The 14,420-nt window shown below is 35.4% G+C and overlaps 1 protein-coding gene across 7 annotated transcripts in view; it reads right to left on the reverse strand.

Moving 5' to 3' along the window:
- The window catches only part of WASHC4 (WASH complex subunit 4), an 86,173-nt gene that overhangs the window by 46,196 nt on the left and 25,557 nt on the right, over nt 1–14,420 (reverse strand). For all 7 annotated transcript variants that reach the window (XR_009009826.1, XM_007165740.3, XM_007165741.3 and 4 more), the window contains 9 exons: nt 13,186–13,293; nt 12,524–12,670; nt 12,320–12,399; nt 10,866–10,971; nt 10,186–10,302; nt 8,856–9,024; nt 8,066–8,220; nt 6,384–6,458; nt 4,549–4,653 (listed from right to left, as the gene is read on the reverse strand). Coding sequence is in view for 6 of the 7 variants with exons in the window: in XM_007165740.3 (XP_007165802.1) it covers nt 4,549–4,653; nt 6,384–6,458; nt 8,066–8,220; nt 8,856–9,024; nt 10,186–10,302; nt 10,866–10,971; nt 12,320–12,399; nt 12,524–12,670; nt 13,186–13,293 (1,062 nt within the window). In the remaining variant the exon portion in view is untranslated. The remainder of the gene's footprint in view (nt 1–4,548; nt 4,654–6,383; nt 6,459–8,065; nt 8,221–8,855; nt 9,025–10,185; nt 10,303–10,865; nt 10,972–12,319; nt 12,400–12,523; nt 12,671–13,185; nt 13,294–14,420) is intronic.

Consider the following 14,420-nt stretch of genomic DNA (forward strand, 5'->3'; position numbering starts at 1 on the left):
TCCCATAGGTTATGGGTCGTCGTGTTTTCATTGTCATTTGTCTCTAGGTATTTTTTGACTTCCTCTTTGATTTCTTCAGTGATCTCTTGGTTATTTAGTAACGTATTGTTTAGCCTCCATGTGTTTGTGTTTTTTACGTTTTTTCCCCTGTAATTCATTTCTAATCTCATAGCGTTGTGGTCAGAAAAGATGCTTGATATGATTTCAATTTTCTTAAATTTACTGAGGCTTGATTTGTGACCCAAGATGTGATCTAACCTAGAGAATGTTCCGTGCGCACTTGAGAAGAACGTGTAATCTGCTGTTTTTGGATGGAATGTCCTATAAATATCAATTAAATCTATCTGGTCTATCGTGTCATTTAAAGCTTCTGTTTCCTTATTTATTTTCTGTTTGGATGATCTGTCCATTGGTGTAAGTGAGGTGTTAAAGTCCCCCACTATTATTGTGTTACTGTCAATTTCCTCTTTTATAGCTGTTAGCAGTTGCCTTATGTATTGAGGTGCTCCTATGTTGGGTGCATATATATTTATAATTGTTATATCTTCTTCTTGGATTGATCCCTTGATCATTATGTAGTATCCTTCCTTGTCTCTCGTAACATTCTTTATTTTAAAGTCTATTTTATCTGATATGAGTATAGCTACTCCAGCTTTCTTTTGATATCCATTTGGATGGAATATCTTTTTCCATCCCCTCACTTTCAGTCTGTATGTGTCCCTAGGTCTAAAGTGGGTCTCTTGTAGACAGCATATATATGGGTCTTGTTTTTGTATCCATTCAGCAAGCCTGTGTCTTTTGGTTGGAACATTTAATCCATTCACGTTTAAGGTAATTATCGATATGTATGTTCCTATTACCATTTTCTTAATTGTTTTGGGTTTGTTTTTGTAGGTCCTTTTCTTCTCTTGTGTTTCCCACTTAGAGAAGTTCCTTTAGCGTTTGTTGTAGAGCTGGTTTGGTGGTGCTGAATTCTCTTAGCTTTTGCTTGTCTGTAAAGCTTTTGATTTCTCCATCAAATCTAAATGAGATCCTTGCCGGGTAGAGTAATCTTGGTTGTAGGTTCTTCCCTTTCATCACTTTAAGTATATCATGCCACTCCCTTCTGGCTTGTAGAGTTTCTGCTGAGAAATCAGCTGTTAACCTTATGAGTTCCCTTGTATGTTATTTGTCATTTTTCCCTTGCTGCTTTCAATAATTTTTCTTTGTCTTTAATTTTTGCCACTTTGATTGCTATGTGTCTCGGCATGTTTCTCCTTGGGTTTATCCTGTATGGGACTCTCTGCGCTTCCTGGACTTGGGTGGCTATTTCCTTTCCCATGTTAGGGAAGTTTTCGACTATAATCTCTTCAAATATTTTCTCTGGTCCTTTCTCTCTCTCTTCTCCTTCTGGGACCCCTATAATGCGAATGTTGTTGCGTTTAATGTTGTCCCAGAGGTCTCTTAGGCTGTCTTCATTTCTTTTCATTCTTTTTTCTTTAGTCTGTTCCGCAGCAGTGAATTCCACCATTCTGTCTTCCAGGTCACTTATCCGTTCTTCTGCCTCAGTTATTCTGCTATTGATTCCTTCTAGTGTAGTTTTCATTTCAGTTATTGTATTGGTCATGTCTGTTTGTTTGTTCTTTAATTCTTCTAGGTCTTTGTTAATCATTTCTTGCATCTTCTCAATCTTTGCCTACATTCTTATTCCAAGGTCCTGGATCATCTTCACTATCATTATTCTGAATTCTTTTTCTGGAAGGTTGCCTATCTCCACTTCATTTAGTTGTTTTTCTGGGGTTTTTTCTTGTTCCTTCATCTGGTATATAGCCCTCTGCCTTTTCATCTTGTCTATCTTTCTGTAAATGTGGTTTTTGTTCCACAGGCTGCAGGATTGCAGTTTTTCTTGCTTCTGCCATCTGCCCTCTGGTGGTTGAGGCTATCTAAGGGGCTTGATGGGAGGCTCTGGTGGTGGGTAGAGCTGACTGTTGCTGTGGTGGTCAGAGCTCCGTAAAACTTTAATCCACTTGACTGTTGATGGGTAGGGCTGGGTTCCCTCCCTGTTGGTTGTTTTGCCTGAGGCAACCCAACACTGGAGCCTACCTGGGCTCTTTGGTCGGGCTAATGGCAGACTCTGGGAGGGCTCACGCCAAGGAGTACTTCCCAGAACCTCCATTGCCAGTGTCCTTGTCCCCACGGTGAAACAGAGCCAGCCCCTGCCTCTGCAGGAGACCCTCCAACACTAGCAGATAGGTCTGGTTCAGCCTCCCCCAGGGTCACTGCTCCTTCCCCCGGGACCCAATGTGCACACTACTCCATGTGCGCCCTCCAAGAGTAGGGTCTCTGTTTCCCCCAGTCCTGTCAAAGTCCTGCAATCAATTCCCACTAGGCTTCAAAGTCTGATTCTCTATAAATTCCTCCTCCCGTTGCTGGACTCCCAGGTTGGGAAGCCTGACGTGGGGCTCAGAACCTTCACTCCAGTGGGTGGACTTCTGTGGTGTAAGTGTTCGCCAGTCTGTGAGTCACCCACCCAGCAGTTACGGGATTTGATTTTACTCTGATTGCACCCCTCCTACCGTCTCACTGTGGCTTCTCCTCTGTCCTTGGACGTGGGGTATCCTCCTTGGTGAAGTCCAGGGTCTTCCTGTCGATGACTGTCCAGCAGCCAGTTGTGATTCTGGTGCTCTCGCAAGAGGGAGTGAGAGCACGTCCTTCTACTCCGCCATCTTGGTTAATCTCCTGTACGTGCTTTGTAACAGTCTTCATCACCCAGTTATAGAAAGACGTGCTTTCTCAGAACTTTTCTTGTGGCTTAAACACTGCTTTTTCTTGATCTCCTCAGCAGTAGTAGTCTTAGAAGTAGTCTCTTCTTTACCCTTTCCATTCTTTTTTTTCCATACACTTATTTATTTATTCATTCATTCATCCATTTATGACTGTGTTGGGTCTTCGTTGCAGCGCGCGGGCTCTCTCTAGTTGCGGCGAGCGGGTGCTACTCTTCGTTGTGGTGCGCAGGCTTCTCATTGTGGTGGCTTCTCTTGTTGCAGAGCACGGGCTCTATGGCGCGTGGGCTTCACTAGTTGTGGCGCACGGGCTTCAGCAGTTGTGGCTCACGGGCTTAGTTGCTCCATGGCATGTGGGATCTTCCAGGACCAGGGCTCGAACCCCTGTCTCCTGCACTGGCAGGCAGATTCTTAAGCACTGCGCCACCAGGGAAGCCCATATCCTTTCCATTCTTAATAGTGGGTAACACTGCCAGCCTCTGATCGTATTTCTTCTATGCTCACCTCATCATCACCAGGCATCAGGAATTTACATTCATTAGTGTGGTTAATTGATTAACAACGGTTTTTCCTGCTAGAGTACAATTATTATGAGAGCAGGAAATGTCTGTTTTTCTTATCCCAGTGCCCAGCACAGTGCCTGAGACACATAAAATATGAGCATAATTATATCTGTTACATGAATGAGTGTTTGACAGATGAGGTCAAAGAAGAGTTTGATCCTTAAAGGTTCAGAGTTTATTCATCCTGAAAGGCTCAGACATCTCTACATGGATGACTCCTTGTTTTAAATTTGAAACTCTGACTACCTATGTCCCCTTCCTCTATTGATAACCACTAACACAGAGCTCCAATCACATTTACTTATCAGCTCAAATACTTCAATGGCTTCCCCACTACACTAAAATGGTCCCTACGTAACTTTCCAGTCATGTAACTTCTCCCTATTCCTTTACTCCCAAATACGCTTAATAACACTTTACTATTTAAACATTTGCGTTCTTCTTTCCTCAAGGAGAAACTGTGGCCTGAAAACCAGGTAAATTTAAAGACTTCTCTTTTTCCATTGAAGGAAACATAGCATATAAGCTCAAATGACTGTCGCAAGTGACTGAATGCCCATTTCTAAGAAGATTCAAGATATTTTTTCAGCAAATTGCTATTTTTATGGATATCAAATAACTAGTAAACGCCTTTCCAAAAAAAGAGCGTGACTGATATTAAATAAACTATCAATGATTTGCTTTCAGAAGCAACTTACAGAGAATATCAAACAATCCACCCAGATATATACTTATGCTGATGTCCTCAAATCTCCAATGTTATTTATAATGATGATCTTAAGATGGTAAAACATTCTAAAGTGCCTTTTTTTTTTTTTAAGATTTTTTTTGATGTGGACCATTTTTAAAGTCTTTATTGAATTTGTTACAATACTGTTTCTGTTTTATGTTTTGGTTTTTTTGGCTGCGAGGCATGTGGCATCTTAGCTCCCCAACCAGGGATCAAACTCGCACCCCCTGCATTGGAAGGTGAAGTCTTAACCACTGGACCACCAGGGAAGTCCCTAAAGTGCCTTTTGAGTTACAAAGCTTCCATCACATCTAACACAATTTCAGTAACAGACATTTTAATTATACCAAACAGAAAAATGGAGGTTAAGGTATAATATAAAGAAGCAATAATGTATATTTACCAGAATATTTGATGAAAAAAACTAATTTCAAACTACCAAATTCAACAGGGGTCTATTACCCACACAGCCCCCCTCCCAGAAGGTTCTTACTGTTGTATTCATGATTCCTGTGCCATGTGTTCGAATTGAATTAGCAATATGCCGAATGTTAATAGTGTTCAAATGTTTATTATTGCTTGTTCGCTCAATAAAAATCTGTAATGAAACAAACACAATCAATAGCAAACACTGACCAGTTAACCCAAGAATTTTAGAATTTTATTTTATTAAAGATAATTGAAAAGTCATTCAAAAAGATAATACAGTCAAAGCAAAGGAATAAACAAGATAATCTCTAAACAATTATTTTTTGTCTTCTTTATTTTACTAACTTGCACTATTGAGAATCAATTCTTTGCCCCTCAGCCTTTCTACATTAAAAAAATTTTTCTTCCACGCACATTATGGTCACCTTATCTTTGACAAAGGAGGCAAGAATACACAATGGAGAAAAGATAGCCTCTTCAATAAGTGGTGCTGGGAAAACTGGACAGCTACATGTAAAAGAATGAAATTAGAACACTTCCTAACACCATACACAAAAATAAACTTAAAATGGATTAAAGACCTAAATGTAAGGCCAGACACTATAAAACTCGTAGAGGAAAACACAGGCAGAACACTCTATGACATAAATCACGCAAGATCCTTTTGACCCACCTCCTAGAGTAATGGAAACAAAAACAAACAAATGGGACCTAATGAAACTTAAAAGCTTTTGCACAGCAAAGGAAACCATAAACAAGACAAAAAGACAACCCACAGAATATGAGAAAATATTTGCAAACAAAGCAATTGACAAAGGATTAATCTCCAAAATATACAAGCAGCTCATGCAGCTCAATATCAAAATAACAAACAACCCAATCCAAAAATGGGCGGAAGACCTAAATAGACATTTCTCCAAAGAAGACATACAGATTGCCAACAAACACATGAAAAGATGCTCAACAGCACTAATCATTAGAGAAATGCTAATCAAAACCACAATGAGGTATCACATCACCGGTCAGAATGGCCATCATCAAAAAATCTACAAACAATAAATGCTGGAGAGGGTGTGGAGAAAAGGGAGGGAACCCTCCTGCACTGCTGGTGGGAATGCAAATTGATACAGCCACTATGGAGAACTGTATGGAGGTTCCTGAAAAAATTTAAAATAGAACTACCATATGACCCAGCAATCCCAGTACTGGGCATATACCCTGAGAAAACCATAATTCAAAAAGAGTCATGTACCACAATGTTCACTGCAGCACTATTTACAATAGCCAGGACATGGAAGCAACCTAAATCTCCATCGACAGATGAATACATAAAGAAGATGTGGCACATATATACAATGGAATATTACTCAGCTGTAAAAAGGAACAAAATTGAGTTATTTGTAATGAGGTGGATGGACCTAGAGTCTGTCATACAGAGTGAAGTAAGTCAGAAAGAGAAAAACAAATACCATATGCTAATGCACATATATGGAATCTAAAAAAATGGTACTGATGAACCTAGTGGCACGGCAGGAATAAAGACACAGACGTAGAGAACGGACTTGAGCACATGGGGGTGGGGGGAAGGGGAAGCTGGGACAAGGTGAGAGAGTAGCACTGACATATATACACTACCAAATGTAAAATGGATGGCTAGCGGGAAGCTGCTGCATAGCACAGGGAGATCACCTCAATGCTTTGTGACAACCTAGAGGGGTGGGATAGGGAGGGTGGGAGGGAGGCTAAAGAAGGAGGGGATATGGGGATATATGTATACATATAGCTGATTCACTTTGTTGTACAGCAGAAACTAACACAACATTGTAAAGCAATTATACTCCAATAAAGATATAAAAAAAATTTTTTTTAATAAAAAATTTTTTTCTGAAACTCACTCACTTGATTGTTGAGATTATAGAGGTATCGAGACACAAATATATGAATGTTTCTCATAATTTCCAAGACATCCAGGCCCTACAAAACAATCCACAAAGAAGTTCTATTATTATTAGTTTAAAATAATCAGACATATCAATATAGTGACTTACTGCTTATACCAAGTCTCCCAATATTTTTAAATTATTTTAAAGAACAACTATACAAAAAGTACAACCAAAGGTTAAAAAGAGTCTTCTGACATGTACAATTAGGACTATCTACTTGGGGAAATCTGACTGCTTGTTATCTTATTCCTTTTGTGTAGACAGGAACGGTTAAATTTAAAATTTTGAAGATCCATGACTCACAATCATTTCACCACCACTCTTGAGAATATTTGTCTTCACAAAGATCTTTTCTATATTTTTTGCAAAGTAAACTAATGGCCAGATTCTAAAAATAGATTTTAGAATCTATTTTAGATTCTAAAAGATTCTAAAATAATAGCCAGATTCTGGCTATTATTCTATATATAATAGCCAGAATATGTGTATTATATATAAACAGTATATATTTATAAAATATATACTATTTTTCAGGCATTGTGCAAGGTTCTTTATATGGAATTCTCCAATATGAGGTATTATTCTTAATTCCACAGCTGAAGAAAATGAAGCTAAGGGAGTTCCGCAAGGAAGCTAGGAAGAGGCAGAACACAGGGATTTAAAAATATCTAATTCCAAATCCTTATGCTTCTTTTAATCATACTAGATCACTTTTAATATACAAGTTACCTAATAAGAATCCTTCATTCTTACTACTCTAATACCTAACAGTATCATATAAACTGTTCCACAGCTTTTCTAATTGGGGCTCAAAGTAATATCACAATACCCCTTTGATTAAGTTTTTATTATAGATTTTCTCATGTTTTAATCTAAAAATTTATTTACTCATTTTTTTTCTCCCACATGAGCTGAGAGTGTTTTTATTTATTTCTGTATCCCTAAATGTAGTTCAGTGTCTAGCATGTTTTCAGTAAATATTAAATTTATAAATAAATGAATGAAAGGATATACAAACTGATCCTGCAATTGGTCCCTATATATGCAGTAAGATGAATGAAAAATTATGATCCTCAACTTTCGGAACTGAATTAAGATTTTTTGGTAAATATTATCTGGATTATCTTAGAAAGAATTACATGCAAATTAACTGAAAACAAACCTCTGCACTCATGAGATACTGCCATACTGTAAATTAGCTTATTGAATTAGTAAAGCCAAATACTTGTTTGCACTCATTTTAAGACAAATACAATTACATAAATTTAACCAATTTTCTAAGATATTAAAGCTTATATATTGTATCTAGGTTTAAAATCCTTAACTGTCACCTTGATTAAACTTTTTAAAATACGGCAGAAGTCGCCTCACTATCCCAACATGTTTCTGAAAAGCTGTATATAAATCTATGTATATTTCAAATTTTCAACAAAAGGAAAAGTATAAACATTTGGAAGGCTGTGGTAAATTCTTTCATAAAGCAAATTAGCACCATCTAATTTTTTATTCTTCTCAAGTATGAGGTTTTTTCTTGGAATATAAACACATACTAAATAAAGTAAAAAGAAAAAATTTTTCTTAGAGAAATACTGTTATCATGCCACAATCAGACTATACTAAGAACAGTTTATACTATACCTGTTCCAAAGTCTGACTAGGAAGATGTGCCTCGGTCATAACCAATCCATAACGCTGAGTAGCTAAATTTCTCATTTCACTGTAAGTGGCCCAGTCATGAAGAGCTACTGTTGTTAGATTGTAGAAAGTCTTGTCTAGGTAGTGAGTTACATAAGCTTCAAAAAAAAAAAAAACGATCAAAACTTTTCTGATTCATGAACAGTCGGAAAGGCAGAGAAATGAAACTAAAAAGGAAACAACTTGTCTTTGAACATTAAATTTCTTCCTTTAAAATAAGGTGCTAGGGGGCTTCCCTGGTGGCGCAGTGTTTAAGAATCTGCCTGCCAATGCAGGGGACACGGGTTCGAGCCCAGGTCTGGGAAGATCCCACATGCCGCAGAGCAACTAGGCCCATGAGCCACAACTACTGAGCCTGCGCGTCTGGAGCTTGTGCTCCGCAACAAGAGAGGCCGTGATAGTAAGCGGCCCATGCACCGCGATGAAGAGTGGCCCCCGCTTGCCACAACTGGAGAAAGCCCTCGCATTGAAACAAAGACCCAACACAGCCAAAAATAAATAAATAAATAAATAAAAAATAAAAATAAAGGAATTCCTTTATAAATAAATAAATAAATAAATAAATAAATAAGTAAGGTGCTAGGAAAATAAAAATGAAGAAACAAAAAGAAATTCAAGAATAAATGCACTAAAACAAAGAAAGATTTTCTCAAGGTTTCATTTTTGTTATTTTCTCTTTAACAGGGCAAACAAATATAGAATATGACCCTAAGAAGGAAACCAGAACACTCACCTCGAATGTCAATGAAACGATTGAAAAACCGAATTGGATTCAGAGAGAAAAAAAGGGCCAGGTCTTTCATGCCAACTTTGAAAGGGTTTCTGTCATCCAGCTTTAAATGAGTATGCACAGAAAGTCGCAGGTCCTTCTCTATTTCTTTGCACAACTTGTCCAGCAAATGCTATTCACAAAAGAATTGCTATCTTAATTTTTCAAAATAATATTCTAATTTTATTACTCTTCTAGGTGTCTATGTTCTCACTGTTAGAGCTTTATTATCTGTGCAATGATGAAAAAATTTGTCAAACTGGTTTAAGAGTCTAAATACTCTATGGTAAAATATTATTTTATTGGGAGAGTGAAATTATTTTGCTATCTATTGAAAATCAATGATTTTTTTTGACCAGGGAGCAGTTAGATGAGTTCTAATGAATTCATTACTATTTTAAGTATAACACCCTTGAAAAAAAAATCAAAAGCTAACATCTGATGGCTTCATTACAAGGAACATGAATACACAATATTAAGCATAAAATTTATAGAAACCAGCAACAAAGGAGGAAAGGTTCTGAGAATATGCAAGAGAGGAAATTTTTTAAAAGCTTCCTTTTAATAATCATTAAAAAAAAAAATCACAAAACTCATTGAGCTAAAGGCAATGAAATTAATCATTTTTTTCTGGTGTACCACAGGGTTCTAAGTACTGGCCAGACATGTATTTTATTTTCTAAATATAAGTATTTAATATGAGAAACTACATTTAAAAATTTCACAATTTTATCAAACCTATATAAGGTTTATATTGTGAAGTTTACTCATTTTTAATTCCTCCCTCCATATAAAAATACTGCTAGTTGGAAATTTAATTTTAAAGATATCAGTGTTTATAATACACACTTCATTAAAACAGGGACGGATGTACTATACTGCATTCAAATTATCTGTTACACAATAGGCTTTATACTTTTAAATATAAAATATTTCAGTCATTAGCTTTCCAAATGAAATTCAATAAAACATTAATAGTTAAGTTACCTTAACTATATGACCATTAGCTGCAGACAGTAGTCAAACCAATTTTTGCATTTGCATTCTTCTAATAAACAGAACTTTAAATTCAAATATACTACTTACTAAAGTAAAAAAAAGTTTTCCAAATACCTAATCTGGATTTCTATATTAAAAATTAGGAATTAAAGACCAATTTAGCACAATAGTGATAGTTCCTTTGTGATTTACAATAATAATCTTAAATTTGTGAAAGCCTGCTTCAATCCAAAAAATTTTTCTAAACATTGCATTCTAGACACGTTTTAAGCTTTTCAATCTCAAAATATGTTACCTCATTTAAAATTTCCATGATTTCCTTGTCATAGCAATCCAGAAGTACTTCATAGGATTCTAAATGCCTTGCATGCATCATAGCAGGTACACAGTCACGTAAAGCACTGAACATGTACTAAGACGAAAAGTAGAATGTACATGAATTTAGAAAAATTACATCTCTAAATTATATTACAAAGGTTAATTATCTACCTTAAAAGACAAAACCTCAATCTGAAGGCTGTTTTTTTTACATATGACTATATTACTTTCCTAAGTAAGAGTCGAATTTTATTCTCTAAAGCATATACTTTAAGTATACAAAAAATTCACATTAACTTATCCTTTTCCTACCTTGATCATTCAAATACTCATTTCCATAAAGAAATGGAAAGATCTGAACAACATATAACTTACTGACAAATAAGTCATATTATTTTGACACAAACTAAAACCCAGTGCAATGAGAATGATTAGGAATATGAGGGGAAGAGTGAAATATATATTAATTCATTAGTAGCAATATAAAATTTATCTACAGACTATATAAATTGTACTGAATATGCAGAGCACTGTTAAAAAACGGCATCAGCAGTTTTAAAACACTTTATTAAATGATCTATTTTAAAATTAATTAAAGTGGTTTACACAGTGACTAAAAAAATGATGGGTTTATTCTTTACATTATTCTTTACTTACATGTAATCTGGCTGCATCAACAGCATTTTCATATACATCATCTAAATAAATTGGGAAGACAGCTCGATGCCAGTATAAAAAACAACAGTCACATTGTGTTTGGACTCTACAATGTAAAGTAATAATTAGTGGTACCAAAATTCAAGTAACCCCAAAAAATAATAAAAGGAATGACATTATATATTATAAGGGTAAAAGCTCTGTCTTACTCATTTTTTTGTATTCCTTACATCATTTAACCCAAAATTAGTATAGAAAAGCCACAAAATAAATATTTTTCAAATTGAACAACATTAACAAAACACTCCAATACCCGACACTGTCAGAATTCTGCAAATACACTTCAGTTTTAAAGCATACTTAAGAAACAATATAGGATGGGATAGGGAGGGTGGCAGGGAGGCTAAAGAGGGAGGGGATATGGGGATATATGTATACTTACAGCTGTTTCACTTTGTTGTGCAGCAGAAACTAACACAACATTGTAAAGCAATTATACTCCAATAAAGGTATTAAAAAATATATACAGATAACTTTTAGAGTTTAAAATAAATTTATTTTCAATATTATTTGATATGACTAGACTTACAAGACCTGCATCACATGCACCTGTCTCAAAGCTGAAACGGAGACCTTTCAAAAAACTGTGACCAAAACAATGACAACAACAACAAAAACCAGTCGCACTCAACCTGTCTATAATCTTTGCTAAGTGACTATTTCACACATTATCGGGCAACAAAATGATCATTAAATATCTTAGAGTAAAGAAGGCTCAGTATTTCTACCAAGGGTGGAAAGTTAAATGCCACTAACTACAAAAATCTGAGCTTCTTAGAACAACAAAAACATCATGTTACAAATATGAGCATTAAATACAAATTGTGCTGAAACCTTAATTCGGCTGGGAATCAAAATTCAGAAGACCCACTTTCCCATTAAGAAACTTACTGCTTACTTAACAAAAAGAAAACAATAAAGCCACAGGAGCTATATAAATAAGTCTTCCAAAACCTAATTCATCTTAGTGACTGGCTAACCAACAATGTAATTCAAATTCATGCCCCAAATAAAATTACAGAAGACTATGTGAGATGGCTCTAAGTCTCACAAATAGATGAAGTCTTGTTATAAAGCAGCAATTTTAAGTCCATCAGAGATACGCATCACAACAATCACAATATGTTCCAGGGTCTGCCAGATGCTCTAAGGGCTATATCACATTTTCTCACGTGAGTTCTTCCAAAAGCTACAGCCTTACTGTAGAAGCAAAGTTAAAGAAATATGATAGCTTGTCACAGTCTACTTTTAGTCATGCTAAAGAAGTTATGAACAGGAACTAATGGTCTACCTAAGTTATATTCCTTGTCTTGCTATCTTTAAAAAAAAAAAAAAAAAGCTCTGATGTTTCCATTACCCCTATCTTTTGAGTATCATTACATATACCTACTTACCTTTCTCTAAGTTCACTGATAAGATCCAGCTTTTTCATGACTACTTGAAGTGGAAAGAGTTCTTCATCTTTAAATGTTTTCTATCAGGGAGGGGAAAAAGGCAGAGAAGTTGCACTTGAAGGACAGGTTTCTTAGGTCAGTAGTAAGGGAAGTGTGAAACCTCAGATCTCATTTTTATTCCATAAGAAACAGCAATACATTTACCATTTGTGTGCCAACACTTAGTGCCAAAGAAACAATAAGTCGTCGTTGCTTTGTGCTTGGTCCATTTAGAGTGTTTTCAGCCAAAACTAGAGCAGAAAGCACATCAAGACGCTGTTCACTATATTTTTTGTCAGAAATTACTCTTTTCTTAAAGATAAAAGAAAACAGGAAATATCAGCTTTAAATCTGAGGCAATAACAAAAGACGCAGAAGAAAAATTTCTCAGTTATCTTTTCCATGATTCAACTTAAGAGCACTCAGACAAATACTTTCCCCATTCAGCTTCTTGTGATAATGTTAGATGCTTTACTGCCATAACATTATCGCTGAGCACTGTCAGGGACAGCAAATTACTAGGGCATACTTCAAAATTACCGTATTAATGTAGTAAGAAAATCATTTCTTAAAAGAAGATGCATCATATTTTTAAAATGCATAATATGTCATTTTTTAATAGAACTGTGTTAATGCTGCAAGTTCAGAGTAAAGATAACCCTGATCACTCTAAGTAAAATCATAAAATACCATGGAGATTATAACCAAGAATACTGTGTTTGAAGAAACGGAGTACACAGGTTTAACTAGAAAACACAAATAAAACAACAGGAAGGGCAAACTAGAAAGATAATATAATTATGCTGAATACATACTAACTTTCATACCTTGGCCACAGAAATAGAATTAAGAGCCTGATGCTGAAGATGCTGTGTTATATGTGAGACTGAATCAGCCACAACCAGGCTTCTCCTGTAGAACATATGTTCTATTGCCTAAAAAGAATCGGAAGTGATTTTATGAAAATCAACTTAAAACGTTTAGGCAAAATTACAGCATATCTTTATGACCTTGAGCTAGGTAAGACCTTTGTAAATGAGAGGCAAAAAGCACTACCATAAAGGATAAGACTGGTAAATTCAACTATATTAAATTAATGATTTCTATTTATCAAAAGTCACTATAAGGAAAATTAAAAGACAAGCCAACGTATGAGAAAGTATCTGCCACACACAAGGGATTAGTACACAGAATATGTAAAGACACCAAACAAATTAAACACTTCTTTTTAGAAAAGGCAAAAATTTCAATAGATAACTGAACAAAAGACATGAACATATTTTTCACAAAAGAAACACAGTTAATAGTATTAGACAAGATACCATCATTAACAATCAGGGAAATGAATGTTAAGTATAAAATCATTTATAAACACCAATGTGCACGTGCACACACACACAAACACACACACAAGGCTGATGATACCAATGTTGGCCAGTTAGGGAACAATGGGAAGTCTAATATATTGTGGGAGGTGTGTAAACTGACAGAACTACTTTGGAAAACAATCTGGCATCATCTTGAAAAGCTGATTATGTACATATCACAGAACCCAGCAATCCACTCACAGGTATACAATACTTCAGAAAAACTTCTGCACAATTACACCAAGAGACATATACAAAAATGGCAACATTATTTATAATAGCAAAAACTGGAAAAAAACCCAAAAGTCCATCCCCAGGAAAGCTACACAATAATGAAAATTAATGAACTACAGCTACTCATCCCAACATGGTTAAGTTCAAATAAAAAATTTTGAGTAAAATGAACCAAGCCAAAGAATACATGAAGAATACATTAACACAAATTTCAAAAACATAACTAAACAATGAATGGTTGATAAATTCATTCATATGTGGCAAACTAAAAAGAAACAAGGGAATGATAAAATTCAGAGCTGTGCTTCCTCTGAGGAGGTAGCATAGGATGCGATCAGGGAGGGACAACACAGGGGCTTTGAAAATATTGGTAACATTCTATTTCCTAAGTGGGATGATAGGTTTTTAAGTGTTTATTATTTTTAAAATTATGCTTATATAGTAGATATAAGATATATATG

This window comes from Balaenoptera acutorostrata, chromosome 11 (assembly GCF_949987535.1).
Source record: "Balaenoptera acutorostrata chromosome 11, mBalAcu1.1, whole genome shotgun sequence".
Classification (NCBI taxonomy): Eukaryota; Metazoa; Chordata; class Mammalia; order Artiodactyla; family Balaenopteridae; genus Balaenoptera; species Balaenoptera acutorostrata.